The sequence below is a fragment of the Tachysurus vachellii genome, chromosome 19 (assembly GCF_030014155.1).
Source record: "Tachysurus vachellii isolate PV-2020 chromosome 19, HZAU_Pvac_v1, whole genome shotgun sequence".
NCBI lineage: Eukaryota > Metazoa > Chordata > Actinopteri > Siluriformes > Bagridae > Tachysurus > Tachysurus vachellii.
In genome coordinates, this window is record NC_083478.1 from 12,915,208 (window position 1) to 12,930,755 (window position 15,548).

The 15,548-nt window shown below is 37.5% G+C and overlaps 2 protein-coding genes across 2 annotated transcripts in view; one reads left to right on the forward strand and one right to left on the reverse strand.

Moving 5' to 3' along the window:
* Positions 1–186: 186 nt before the first annotated feature.
* pigt (phosphatidylinositol glycan anchor biosynthesis, class T) lies at positions 187–10,979 on the reverse strand. Its single transcript, XM_060893986.1, has 12 exons — positions 10,595–10,979; positions 10,164–10,341; positions 9,710–9,837; positions 9,504–9,604; positions 8,105–8,191; positions 7,372–7,459; positions 7,155–7,252; positions 5,021–5,177; positions 2,518–2,718; positions 1,485–1,650; positions 1,258–1,341; positions 187–1,034 (listed from the first exon to the last, which is right to left on the reverse strand). Exons 1-12 carry the CDS (start codon positions 10,938–10,940, stop codon positions 785–787), a joined length of 1,884 nt encoding a protein of 627 aa, XP_060749969.1. The 5' UTR covers positions 10,941–10,979; the 3' UTR covers positions 187–784.
* A 1,424-nt stretch (positions 10,980–12,403) lies between these two features.
* phactr3a (phosphatase and actin regulator 3a) overlaps positions 12,404–15,548 on the forward strand; it is a 28,165-nt gene continuing 25,020 nt past the window's right edge. Inside the window, exon 1 of the mRNA XM_060894753.1 lies at positions 12,404–12,503. Coding sequence (XP_060750736.1) covers positions 12,404–12,503 — 100 coding nt within the window. The remainder of the gene's footprint in view (positions 12,504–15,548) is intronic.

The window sequence follows — 15,548 nt, forward strand, 5'->3', positions numbered from 1 at the left end:
TATGCTGTCTGCTTGAATGGATTAAGCAACTGAGTGTGCTTAAAAGCACTGCCTGGAACAAAAAGAAGTCCACCGAATGCCAGAAACAACAATACTGGATGAACACTTTGTTCTCCAACTACTTAAGTAAAAAGCTCCATTTGCTGACGGAGTACCTCATAATTTAAAATTGGTCACGCATCCCTGTGCTTTATAAATAACAGAAGGGTCAATTTAATACATTTTAGATCCCTACCTACATGCATTCGTTTGCATATCTAAGAATAGTCAGAACAGCATTCCAATAAAAGGCCCTTTTGTTTTTTGAGGAAACACAAGCCTTGAACTTCTAAAGGCAAGCAATTTCATAGCAATAACAGTCATATAACACAATGAATGAGATTTTTTTTTCTTGATTTGATTCAATCCGCACTGGAATTGCAAAACAGAATGATTAATGGCTTGATCATTCCCAAAGTACATTAATTCTAAGGGTTCTCATTTCACTGTGCTTCAAGTTTGTCTTCCAGATGAATGGAATACGAATACACAGTCATACACTTTTAAATACCCAGATGTATATTAATCCCTCTTGCTTTAAAACAAACTGAAATAGTTTGTTTTCTCCAGTGTTAACAGACTTACAAACCACAGACCTACACCATTTGGTTCTTAGTAAAGCTTTAAGTTGCAGTAATGTTCTTGCCGACTTTTCCTCTCCGTTCAAGAACTTGAGCTTCCCCAATGTAAAGATGTCCATAGAGTAAAAGCTGCCTAATCAGTTCCATAGTGAATTTGATGTCCTTCACAGCGGTGGTACTCCCCGAATACGGCGGATGACGTTGGCTAGGCGTTTAGCTAGCGGCAGGCTTGATTCTTCCACCTGGAAGGTGCGGGTCAGTAGGTTGTAGAAAGAGCCGTAGGCCACAGCCACAACCGTGCAAGTAAGACAGATGACATTATAGGGCATGCTGAAATCAGGCGTTGGCAAATTAACCAGCAAAGGCTCTGTGTAGACACGCACAAAGTAGCTTGACTCCTCTTTTGTATGGAAACTAGAAATTTAAATGGGGAAAAGAAAAGTTTTATTTTTTTTCTTATAGTCTAAAGAAAAATCACTTTAACACTAACTTTACTGTTCTGCAATCAAATAGCATCTGTTTGTATTAATTCATAAGTCCTTTAAATGTGAACTTTTGACATGTAATTTCTATCGTCTCACATATTGCACGTGGACATGTAACAAATTGAGCCATCCCTAACAAGGAATGTACTCACAAGCTGCTGAAAAGCGGACGTTCCTGAGTGCTGTTGATGTCCATGGCGACAACGCTTGGCACAAGAGCACTTATCACAGACGATCTAGAAGACAATTTTAGATTCAAACAGAATGATTTTTTTTTATGTAAATATCACCCTTGCATCCCTTAAAGCTATTTCTGCCCAGATTAGATTATGGAACAATTGTATATCACAAACATACAAACTAAAAAAAAAAGTCCTACCCAACATAGAAACCATGGTTTGGATCCGGAGTGTATTCTGTCCACTTTAGCAGGGCTCTTTCAAACTGCACCGTCACCTCAGTGACAGAATGAGGGGGTAACTGCACGAGCATCTCGAGAAGATGAGGACGCAAGCGATCTTTTGAAGGTTGGTAGTGAATGTAGCCTTTTAAAGTGGGGAAAAAAGTGTAACAATTCATGAAATCTATTCAAATTGACCCTGTTTGGATCATATCCAAAATCTAATCAGGTCATCTGCTGGTTACATGAAAATTTCATATAAATTCTATAAGCATTCATCCACTTGTTCTTAATATATTGTGCTAACCAGATGCTGGAGGGACAGACAAATGGACAGACACACGGACAACTCAAAAACAAATTGCTGATGTGGTAGAGGCATAAAACTAAAGTACCTGCGGCTTGATGAATCACTGCGGTTGCTACCCCAGTTTACTGATTTGAAGTGGGCTTCTAAAAGTCTCAGACTACTACTAGAAACTATATATTAATCAGTTAATCAAACAAATCATTCTTTACACTAATACACTAAATTAAATTTTAAAATCAGTCACAATGTTTAAAAAAATCTATAAAATTGCATCGAGTGCTCAGATTTTAGACAATTTCTAAAACATTCTCATTTGTAATCAAAGTAATCCTCAATAACCAATATATAAAAATCTTTATTATATAAATCTATAATAAATCTTTAAGTCTTTATTATACTACTAATTATATATATATATATATATATATATATATATATATATATATATATATATATATATATATATATATATACATACACATAATATATATATAAAAATTTTGGATGGTTAAATCTGATTAAACTGGACCCTATATTCATTTCTACCTTTGAACTGTATTAATTCAAGTGAATGTATTTTACTCAACCCCAAATATAATGAAACAATGTAAGAAAGCAAATCAAAGCTTTTGTCCTGGGGCTGGATTAAGCTACCGGACAAACCGGCAGCACAGAAACATATATTAAGTCAGTAGGTCTTACTTGGCTTGTTTTCCCGTGACTTGCTGGTGATGGTGAGTGTGTGAATATATAATCGCAGATACCACGGCACTGACTCCAGCAGGAGAACTGGGAAAGCTCGGTATGGATGATTGTTATAGATTAGAGTGTGTATCTCGCCATTCTGGAGTCCAAATCCTGCCACATAGCGCTCTGCATGGAGCATTGGACGCAGCATGTCTCCTGCAACAGATGATGACAGAAACCAAAAACCAACTTTATGAACTATTCTCAGTAATATAAGGTGTATAAGGTGGTATTTGTATAAGGAGCAAAAGCCTATTGAATCTTTAGTGGAGAAGACATGACGCATTTTATGACTTATTCATCAAAGTTGAATATAGTTAATTTCATGTATGATCAGAGCGTGTGTAAATACCAGCATAACATTTTACCAACCTAAAAACGTGCTGATTTGAAATTAAATCGCTAAAATCAATGACAATAATTATAGCAATTAAGTAGAACATTAAAAAAAATATGGGAATCTTCTCCTAAAATAGGTTTAGTGTCAGCATATTATTTCTGAAAACTTGAATCAAAATGTGCAGCTCTATACTGATTTCTCTGTGTTTGCACCCCATTCTCCAAGGTGGTCAGAACTTCACATGAAGTCAGTTTTATACAGAGCTGCTCTGGTGACCCAGTCAGTTTTAATAAGGTTCTACATTAATTGCTTGCTTAATTGCTAATAACAATGCTCAGTGATTTCTCGCCGTTTATCCCTCGTTCTTCCCTAGTCTGATATTCTTGAATGTTGGACTAACTCCAGTAAGAAGGGACTTAAGCCCAAAAGGGAATCTATCCTGATAAATGCTTGGTTTTTGGTCCTGTAGTGCATTCTGTATACTACGATGATGGAGCTGGGGCGTGGTCGAGTGTCAGCTGCAGATGGAGAGGAGGCGGGTTGAACTGGCTACTTATGTGTGTTTCTTTGTGCTTTCAGTAGCTGCTAGTAGCAGAGAGAGATTGGGAGAGGGAGAGTGAGAGAGAGAGCGAGAGAGAGAGAGAGACAGAGAGAGACAGAGAGAGAGCATTGTCGGAGCTTGACAGAGTGAAAGCCGTGAGTTAGTAATAGCCACTTTTCTGTTGCTTGGTCCTTTTTGTTTTTGGAGTTTTTGAAAGTCACATGAAAATCCTGTTAAGAATAAATGTGTGCGCACACATTATTCTGCTTGTATTACTCTGCTTGTCTGTATTACCATATAAAAATTTCAATTCTAGCCCATAGTAAGCGTAGTAACTAATTCATGGCAATCACTCCATCCAACTAAGGCGTCTCTGAGAACATTTGTTGATTTGTTCACTACAGCAGTACTGTTACTCATTAGTGTTTTATTTTAGCAGCAAAATAATTGTTCTTAAAAAAGCAAACAACAACAACAACAATAAAAAAAAAACAATAAAAACAACTTGAACACTTGAACTGGACTTCTCACTTCCCAACAATCACTAATAAAGTCCTCTAACTTATGCCATCCCATTTGGGGTTATGGCTCACACATTTCAACAAGCCCCGCCGAGGCAGAGTGGTTCTTTCTCTCTGTACCATTTGCTTTTCGCTGCTACTTTAACTAAATTTGCTAACAGCAGAATGTCAATTCCACTGACTCCAGTTGCTGAGCCCTTGGGTTCTTTATTGTTCTTTGGTTTGAGATCAGAACAAATCAGCCGACTGGAACCTGTCCTGAGACACTGCAATCCATTCAGACAACATTGTGACAGACGGATACATCAATTACCAGTCACATGGCTCATTTCTGTCAGCATTACTGTCAGCAACTCACCTACCAGAAATGCACAATAGTGGCATCCCACATCTTGGCCAATGACAAATAGGCTTATTCATAACGACATGATATTTACCTTCCTAGGAGATTATTTAGTATTCAAAGAATGACAGTTACATTCTTAATTAGCATTGCCCCATTCAAGTTTGCTTTCCTGTAATTCCTAAATTAAATAGGGTGTGTTTCATAACACTTAGGTGCATGACATAATTAATGGTTTTCCACATAGTTGAAGTTGATTCATCAGGTTTACTCAAATCATGCCTTGTTATGATGCATGAATCAGATAGAGCTTCATTCATACCTCATTTTGTTCACTCAGACTGCATGTTTCTGCACAACTTTGATGAATAAGGGCCACTGTTTTTCAGGGAATGGATTTAATGTGAATAAATGAACTGCTGTAAGCAATTTTAAGAACACTTTTATTCTTACTCACTTCTATTTTAATATCTTCATCACATTATTTTTATAATAACTCCACTTATCTTTTTTTATGATTTTTTTAAAATTAATTACATTTTATTTTATCCATTGAAATATGGGGGACAATCAAACACAGTGGCACACAAATTTGTTACGGAACATTACATTTTCCCCCTCACTTAAGAGGCCACATCCAAACCACATGCCTGATGTTAATAAGCCAGCGACAAAGCTGTCTGGCGGATCAATTTGAGTAGTTATACACTTACCGCCTTCTCCTTTCCAGCGCATTAAGAGATTGAGAGAACGTAGCTGGCCAAAAGTCTCTGCTTTGGTTAGATCATACACAGCATAAGTCCTGCGATCCCCCAGAACAACAGAGGTGTCAAAGGTAGGTGTGGCTGGGCTCAGGTCAAACAGCTCACCCTGAGTGATATATGAAAGCAACACAACATGAGCAGAGAGAAAAAAAGTTTATGCTTATAACTACTGCTCTCTGCAGGTCAGAAAAAAATACAACACTGGCAAGGACCCCCAAATCTGAAGTCAGCTTTATGCCTGTAATTATTTTTCTTCTGCACTCATGATCTTCGTGTTGCTAAGAACAATCCAAGTCTGTCTCAGTTACTATAGCACCAAATAATTTGCATCTTTTTCCTGATTTTATGTTATTGAATATATTTAAATTAGCATACTGTTGCAACAGTCTCTAACTGCTGAGGTGATTTTCTTGCAGTTCTTGAACCTTTTGGTAGCATTCCAGATGAGACTGTAGTGTCTCTATGCTGCAAATGCTGCTTGCCCTTTTTAAATCCAGATGTAGGACCTTTACTCCAGGTTAACTGGCTTAGGGTTTATTAAAGTGCCTTCTGCACTCGAGCAATATTCCCTGAAGAGAATACTGGCTCTTGCATGGGGCTCTTCACCGCTCACCTCTGCAGCAAGGTGAGATTCTATATAATTTCACTCTGAAATGCTTAAAAGATGGTCTCAGCTGCCTGCCCGAACAATAAAGTCAAGAAGAGAGTCTTGTGCAAGCAGGTCACAGCCATCTGACAGTGTTAGGTACAAGTGTTGATGAGCCAGCACTGATACTACCATTCCACTCCTTAGCAACAGCACTGCATATCACGTGCATAGGATGTAATCTGATGCAATTCTGACCTTGGGCTCCTTAAAGGCTGTCTCCAAATTTGGCCTGACAATATGCATGCTGTAATAATACATGTTGAGGAAGGTAAGGCTGGTATCACTTTAGCTTGTGAGAATGAGTGAGGTAAGTCATCCTCAGCTGGGTGAGACCAAATTCCAAGACAATGTATTAATAGTTAAAAGTCTAAATAATGTAGTCAGCAATAAAGTCCCAAATAATTATTAGAAAAGATGTAGCATTACAACTGCAGGGGAAAAACCCATTCAACAGCATTTTAGAAAGAGGAAGAAGATGAATAGCTCTGCCACTTAATTCCCAAAATGTTATGTGGTAATATAAGGGAGTTTTAATCTAATCCCTCTTATTGTGAGTGATTTCCAAGCAAAATGAGCATGCTGCAATTATATGGATTTTACATAAGAAACAGATATATATTTTTATCTTACTACTGTAACTCAGGAACAATTGCTGATTGCAGGTAGCTGACAGTGAAGAAATATAAGCTAGACCTAGACTAGTAAAGTGAACTTGGACACTGTGCCAAGCAAAGATGATCTCAAAAAGGTAGTGAAATATTCTCAGACCACACTCTAAAGGAATTCAGTTTCACCATAAAGTCAGTTTTACTGTATAATCAGATGAACCTAAATAGCTGGTGCTAGTTCTTAGCTAAAACCTGATATGAGGTGATCTTAAACTGAAGCATAAGATCTGTGGGCAAAATGCCTGTGTCTTGTGACAGGTATCAAACCAGACTTGCGAGGACATTTAATCACATATTGTTTTACTGAGTGAATCAGTTGAAACTTAGCGTTGTTCATTAATATAAAGATGATCATATAGACATATTCAGAAAAAAAAAATCAGAGCAGTACCATCGGTAAAAAGACACTTATGGCTGCCAACATTGACCCATTTTTTCTTTAAAAAATTTAATTGCCTTATCCTAATCTATCATTAACATAACCTTTGCTACATGCAAATGTTTGTCATAATGTGCAGTGGAAAAAATGAACAGTACTGTAATTAAAAATAGATGTGGGTTCATCTGTAATTTTCCATAGCTCTAAAATTGTTGTATAATACAGTGTGTGTTTCAAATAACGTCACATTTTTTTTTAGCTATTCTGTGTTGCAAAAGGACAAAAATAACACACAGCAGATGTTTAGAAAATTAAACAGGCGGCTCTGTCAGTGATGGCAGCACATTGCCCTTTGAATAACACCACAGCTCAAAGCTAGAAAGTTACCTCAGGGTTGTCTGTGACATCTACGTAGATTTTGCTAGAAGATGCTAGAGGGCAAGCCTCAGTCAGAGTGCGAGAGAACATCTTGAAAAGGGACCAATCTGAGAAAAAGTATGTATATTTTAAGTTTGTGTACAGTATGTATACACTTATGCTGCAAGTTATAGTCTGTCATGTGTAGCTGAAAGAAAATACAAGGAAAAAGAAATGTTACTCTTACCCTTTTTGCCTTGGCCAGAGGTGTAGAGATCAAACACTACACTCAGGGTCTGTCTTAGTTCCCATGCTGTGTCTGAACACTGTCGATCCTGCTTAAAGATAAGAAAAGATAAAATACAGCAAAATGCATCAACAGGTTTGTCAGCTACGAAGCTGCAACTAATGGCAATGTAGCGTAATCAAATACTTCAGATTTTAATTATTAATATTTTTAATAATCCCACAACACCAGAGCTACATGAAAAATTTAACATAAAGCTTTGGTAAAAAACTGCCAAATACATTCAAATCATCCTGATTACTAAGAACATTGTAGTGTATCATCAATTCAATGTTCAATTCAACTCAAACAATTTAAAAACACACAGTCCCTCATTCATACATTTAAATCAGGGACACTTTAATCATATCTTCACTCATGGTCACTCACACATGCATGCGCTCGTGCACACATGCTCACACACTCGTGCACTCGCTTGCGCACACACAGTCGTGAACTTGAAAAGTTGAAAATAATGACAATAATAATGAGTATATTTGTAATCTTACAAATAAATGGGTTTACAAAAATAATAAAACAATATCATACATACAGTACTGTACTTGTAATGTTACAGGAAATAGAAGATAAGTCCACACCCAGTAACTGGGCTGCCAATTGCTAGCCCCAGTTGTAGGGTTTATATGATTGTTTCTACAAAAGCACTTGTTTTATAAGATTTAAAAGACCTTACCTTACAGATGGGCCTGATATGCACAGCCTCTGAGTGAAAACTGCTGTGGAAAAGCTTCTCCGACTTCATCAGCACTGCTAGACCAGCCTGCAAACAGAAAAGAAGGCTAAGTTAATCACCATGCTGTGAATCATAAGCAATGTTTCCTCCCATTTTTTTTTTGCTGAACAAAACTAGTTTCTGTTGGATAGGTCTTCTGACATTTAAGTAGAAATACCCCATGAGCTGCACAGTTACCCCTGACTATGTAGCATTATCCAGATTATCAAGCCTGGGAAGACAACGCTCGACAATAATATGCTAACAAGATTATTGGGTGATTGTCAAAAAATTATGGGCTGAAATTTAGCATGTTAACACTCTGGAAGGTCCTTCACTATGCTTTTCTGATAACAACCTATGAACTATGAAATACTTCAAAAATTCTATCATATATAAAATCATTTGTAAGTTATGCCTACAAAAAGTAGAAAGTAACAGTAAAGTTGATTTTCATCAAAAGTTGATAGTAAAATGAGCTCAAAATTAGTATGTACATGATGGCATCTATGAACTATATAATACTTCATACCTACAGCCACACAAAATCAAACAAATATTGAAGACAATATTGTCTGAATTATGTTTAAGAACAGGACTAGATCTGCTGTACCATACTTTTATAAAACAACTTATAAATGATATTATAGTAAAGACTTTAACTATTGTATATGGTGTAAATACAAGCTTCATGGTGCAATCCTGAAATAGTTAAGCCAAAAAACATGCCCATGAACTAGCATTATTAAATCTTCTCTACTACACATTTGTCAATTTGGCATTATCGTCCCATAATTGTCGAACATGCCATAGCAAAACTTCAGGCAATAAAAGCAAGTTAGTCCCCACTTTAACTGCTGCTGTTCTTCTGTGAAGTCTTTCCAATAGATTCTGGATCATGGTGTTGGCTACGAGAGCAGTAGTGAATGCACTAAGGTCAGGTGAAAAGGCATGAAGTGCAGTTCATCCAACACAATGGTGTTCATTTGGGTTGAGTTCAGTTCTCTGTGCAAACCACTCAACTTCTACATCAACCTTGACAAACCATGTCTTTGCTTGAACAGGTTCAGGGTCTTCCCCTTAGTTGTAGTGAAGGGATATTTTAACGCTACAGACAATCTTAGACAATTGAGTGATTTAAATATTGTGGAAACAGTCTGAAAAAGACCCACATATGGGTGTCAGATGTCCAAAAACCTTCAGGCAAATATCGTAATATTAAACAGTGAACTATAAATAGTGACAAATATTACATGCCCCCTGTTATAGACTTACTTCTACTAGACTTTTCAAATTACCTGAATAAATAAAAACATACTGGATCACATAGAGTAATGGTGATAAAAGGAAGACCAATTACCTTGGAGCCACAAGGAAGAAGCTTCTTCCAAGGGGTCAGATTCTCTGTACACACAATTTCCCTTGGCAATGTGGCATAACGTAGGAAACGATGATCAGTTACTGCAAAAAAAAAAAAAAAAAAAGAACAAATGTACAAATTTGAAAAACAGCAAAAAAAAAAAAATAAAATGGCATTTTTAAAATGACTGAATGACATACTCATACCATTCCCCAGTCCCAGGGGTTTGAAAGAGGCACTAGGCTCCACAGTGTTGGTTGAGTCAATGAAATTTAAAGAAGCACAGAAGATGCCTGACAGAACATTGGTGAGCTCCTTCCAGTTCTCATCAACACTGAAAAACCAAATTCAAATTCAACTGTAGCAGTACTGTTTAAATTGTAATAATCATTTTCTATTTCAATCAAAGCCATAATAGCCTACAAATACACAGCATTTTTATAGCTTTTGTAAGGTCATGGTTTCTGATCCATGCCTACATCAGTACCAAAACCTTACGCACGTTCTTACTAGAATAAATCCTTCCCATTTCAAAGATGATCTCCTGCCTCCTGCTACCCATTAAATGGTTTAAAAATCTAACATTATTACCGTATATAAATTTAGAAATCATTGTAATAATGACTGGAAATGAAAATCATTGCCGTTAACTCTACATACTCCAGCACTGTGTTGTGGAACCAAACCCAGAGCTCGGCTCCAGGAGGAGCAGGAATGAACGGCTGCCCCCACTGCATGGTTCTCCAGTAGCCCTGGGTGAAGGAGATGTGAAGCTCTCGCACTGAGAATTTTGACAGCACTTGGCCCAGGGACTTTGGGAAGAGCCGGTAGTGGGACACTAAGGAAAGTGTGAGAGAGAAAGGGGAAAAAAAGCAGGAAACCAGCATGTAAGTACATCACTTAGGACATACACTGTGTACTGTGTGTGTCTGCAGGTTCAGTATGACATTTCTCTTGGATTACATATTCAACTTGGTGTTTTGTTTTGTTTTTTTTGCTGATAATTTGTTGCATTATTATTATTACAGGGATGGAGGTGACTTTATGAAAACAAAAACAGCTATAATGCATGCAGTGGGCATAAAGACAACCTTTCTTTCCTTGTAAAAAATCCGTTTCTAATTGTGTGCGAAACTGGAAACTCGCATAGATGTCTCCTGAATGAAGGGGACGAATCACCAGTTCCTCCTGAAAGTGATCTTTAGTTGTGAAAGATTTGATATCATTCATCCCAGAGTCAGCGTTGTCTTTAAACGCAGCGTCTGTCTCGTGTTCAGCCTGAACCTCCTCATTGCTGCTTTCTTCAACGTGCTGGTCGACTTCATCTCCTCTGTCTGACTCGTTTGAGTTTTCCACATCGTCACATTTACAAGTAAGGATTAGACTGAAAAATAACCAAATAAACACCGCAGCCCAAGCCCACTTGAGCGGCGCCATTTTTTTGCGAGGAAGGATTTCCTTCAACTGCGCTTCCGTATTGCAGTCATCTGAGCTAACCAATGAAAGGAGGGTGTGTTTATCCGTTCATCGTGGCGTAGGTCTGTGCAGAACGCTGTCATCTGCACAGTGTCTGTCCTACAGAGGGCCAGAGGAATATGAATAATTAAATGAGGAAAATACTATTTCATTTTTTTTTACATACACATACATATGCACACAGTGCGGGCCAAAAGACTGACTACTAGTAAAAATGAAAATAAATAAATAAATATTTACATGAATTATTTGATTAGTATTATTTCATGTAATAATTATTATTATTACATGAATTTCAATTTTCAATATGAAATGGTTTGTGCAAAACCATATTATCAATTTAGATCGAATCCATCAGCATGTTTCCGAACACATACTTTAATAGAAGAGGAGGGAAATCTGACCTTTTGTACAATGCAGTTATGGTCAACATCCTAGAGGAATAATCCAGTCTTGAATATTAAAATATTAAGATTATTTGACGTTTAATTTTTATGCTTTAAATATAAATAGTTAAAAATGGTTTATAATCTGTTTATTAATTTCTAACAAAATCCTAGATTACAGATCCTAGAGTATCAGACAGACAGACAGACAGACAGACAGACTGACAGACAGACAGACAGACAGACAGACAGACAGACAGACAGACAGACAGACAGATAGATATGTAGATAGATAGATAGATAGATAGATAGATAGATAGATAGATAGATAGATAGATAGATAGATAGATAGAAATTTAGTAAAAGAAAATACAGAAATTAATTACAGATTAATCACCTAGGGTTTAAAATCCGTGCCTCTCTATCACATCTTTTGACTGTGGAATAACATACATACAGTCAACGATTTGTATCACTATACTTTGAACACCATTTTATCATAGTCAGCTGTAATCCAAGCCTGTGCCTGTAGTGTCACCCTGCAACCACTGGGATGATGTAGGGCTATTTCAATTGTGTACATCTCTATGCCATTTAAATAAAACGCCCCATTAATAAAGGCCCATAAAACATAAACCAGAGTTGGCGCTGTCCATTGTGCTGAACAAAACTCCTACAACAATAGCAGCTCATACAAATCCCTGCACACTCTTTCTGTGTAATCTACAGGAGGGCATTCATTCATTCATTCATTCATTCATTCATTCATTCATTCAATCTCTCTCTCTCTCTCTCTCTCTCTCTCTCTCTCTCTCTCTCTCTCTCTCTTTCTCGCTTACACACACACACGCACACACGCACGCACGCACGCACACACACACACACACACACACACTGCCTGCGCTTCCAGTACAAGCATGCTCACCGGATGCTTGGACCGAATCTCGTCGCCTTCACCTTCTCTGTGAGCTGACCTTGACTGCCTCTTACAATTCAACATATTTTTATTTATAATCCCTTCGCTGTACCGCATCCTCCATGGCTTCCTCGGACGACAAATGCATGCTGCACAGAGGCAGGTCTCAAAGTGACCCGAACATCCTCAGCGAGTCGGGCATCGATTCCACACACAGTGCAGGTGAGCTAATACGATTTATTATTGCCTTCGGATGCCATTAGCACGAGTGCTGAAAGAGAATCGCGTTTCAGTTTCTGCGCGCAATGGACTCTCTAACCGGCGTTAAAGAGGCATTTACTTAAGCGGTGCTGATGTTGCGAAACGGAGAGCGCGAGAACATTGAAAGAGGATAAATTAAATCACCAGGATGGTCTTCGAGCTCAGGCTTTGGAAAAAAAAACACAAATCAATGCACATCTGATCATGCTCTGTAATAATATGATTGCTTTATAGATGTCACTCTCTTACTTCATGATGAAGCAGAAAGAACGGGTTGTGTTGCTTTGTATTTTCACTCAAGACAGAGGCATATCCTTTGTCTTTCTATAGTGCCACAGCCTATCATCTATCCTAATATAAGATCAGGTTTGTTCAGTAAATACAGAATAATGGTTGTACAGTATATTAAGCCGCAGTAATGGCTGGGGATCTGATGCCTGATGCTATTTATCACTTGCCGACTGCGCATTGTTGCCTCTATAAGGATGAAGCATTGACAGGAATAAGTCAGTCAGTATGAGGATAAGGATAAGGATTGGTGGAAATTGGACTTCATACACTGGAAAGCACTTTTCTGACATAAACGATGTCCAAATTGCACTATTCACATGGTTTCTTAACCTTCTGTCTGATGCGCAATACGTAGCCCATGCACAGTATTACTTATATTTTAGCATAAAGACCCTTAATGAAGTTTTATACAGTACACTTTAATACAGTGACTCGCTTTTCCAACAGAACAGGTTATTCTAAGAAACTTGTAGCAAAAATATTTATTAACTGCCATATGTAAATTTAGACTGGTCCTATACTAAAATTTGCTAACTCAAATTCAATAAACTCATAAACATGCATTCTTAAATATCTCATGCCATCCATATTAACAATTTAATCCTGATTGTGACCTCAGTGCTAATGAAGCAAGGCCCTCTTGTTCTGGCACACTTGACACTCAGCAGGTGTCCAGCACAAAGGCACAATTGTAATGCACCCCAGTTTGTTAGTCTGTGTATGTAGGCATGCACAGACTCTTTTTCTTACTCTTTCTCTTTCTGTAGTCTTGATGAGTATGGCTTATTACAGAGTGTGGCCAATAGAAGAAATGTGTCTGGGTAACATTCCAGTTTCTGCTTGATTATGTTGTTAATATCTATGAAACTAGTGATACAACGGTGAGCAAAAATACCCGGGAAAGTGACTTTGGTCAACAATCTGGCAAGCAGATCAAGTATTAATATCACCCCAAGCGGGAAGCTTCATAGATGACAGTATTCAAGGGGTGTGCATGACTCATAGAGAACAGTTTAATCTGTGCTATTCTTGGGGAAATTGTGATTAACAGCTCTGTCGAGAAGGCTACTCTCTATTTTATTGAAATTATGCATTTTATTATGTATGATTTATAGAAATTATAATTAATTGTAACTTCCAGAAAAAACACATATGCCAGAAGTGATTAGAAAGAAGCTGAGAGAAAGATATTAATGGAGTGAGTCTTCTGAGGTTTGATAATGACTCTTGGTTCTCATTGACTAGTATAAGGTAATGTGGGTAATGGATCAGCTTCTCCCTTGACCAAGTGATAATTAATTAAAAAGCTTAACTCCATGTTCCAATACTCTAGCATGCACTTTGTGTGTGCAAGAGACTTGCTGCAGAACTAGAGGAAAGTTTTCAGTGCTTGCTCTTATCCATACAATGAAGTTCTTTAAAGGCTGTTGTTCTTTCTCCTGTGGTAGCTCCTGGTTTACGTAAAAAAAAAAATCGCATGTACAGTATGTAGTATTTAACATTGAATCATACTGTTGGGCTAAACTTGTCTGTCATCATTTATAGTTTTATGTCACACATTAACCATGGCTCTTGATCTTGGGACTGCTGATAGTTTCTCTGCTCTTGAATAAGCACGGGCAATATTTTGAGCATAAATAAAACATTCATTTCAAGTTTGGTTCCTGAGGACCTCACAGTTATTATGTTCAGTCTGGATTCTCTCATTAATGTGTCTTCAGTTCGGTTCACAGAGGACCTCCTGCTACATTCTTAAGCATGCTGCTTATATTAAAGGAAGCAGATTAGCCTATTTGCAGGAAAAGCTGGACTGAATGATAGTGACAACAGGTGAAAAATGTCAGAGAGCAAGGTGTCAGAATGAACAGCAGCGCATGTAGGAGGATTCGGGCTGCTGCCATCAAATGCTTTAAAATAGATCATTTTTGTTTTCTACAGCTTTTACACAGATCTGATATGAAATGTGACTGAACACAGTCCACATAGTATCCGAGTGGAATTTATTTACAGCTCCTAATAAGTGATAACCAGTCTGATACAGTCTGATACAGAGAATACCAGGATGATTAGGACACTTAACAATTCACAAAGATTACACCATGTAACATCAGTAATTAATACATAATTAAACATAAACTCTGTTTCCTGAGGCAATATTTATTTGGTGGTAATTATGCTGCTGAGATTTATTAAACCATGTATGGCAAAAGACCCTGTATTAAAACCCTGTTTAGTGCCTGTTAATTGAGGTTATCCTGAAATGCTGCTGTTTGTATGTGTTTTAATTCCCACTCATTTGTCTTTTGGGACTGATTTTATAACAGATTTGTCACTGGGGCCTATGTCCCTGAGTGCTAGTCAGAAATGCATCCTAGCCACTTTTCTCCTAGAGGTGGGCTATGACTCATCACTTGCTTCTAAAACCGTTTGAAGAGAGTGCTGGTTCACTAAAGCAAGGTGCTGCATATTGTGTGATATAATGTGCAGTTCAAAGCTTTGCATTCAGTCTGACCCTTAATCAATCATTTTTTCGATACGAGTCAGTTTGTTATATTTTATGTCCCCACCACAGACTTTATAACAGCTTATGATGGAGGAATGAGAAATATAGCTTTTTCACTCAACCTGCTCATATATGATTTAATCATGAATCTTAGTATTTTCTATTTAACCCATAATTTTTTCAAGACTTATGAAATGTCATTGTGGGGAATT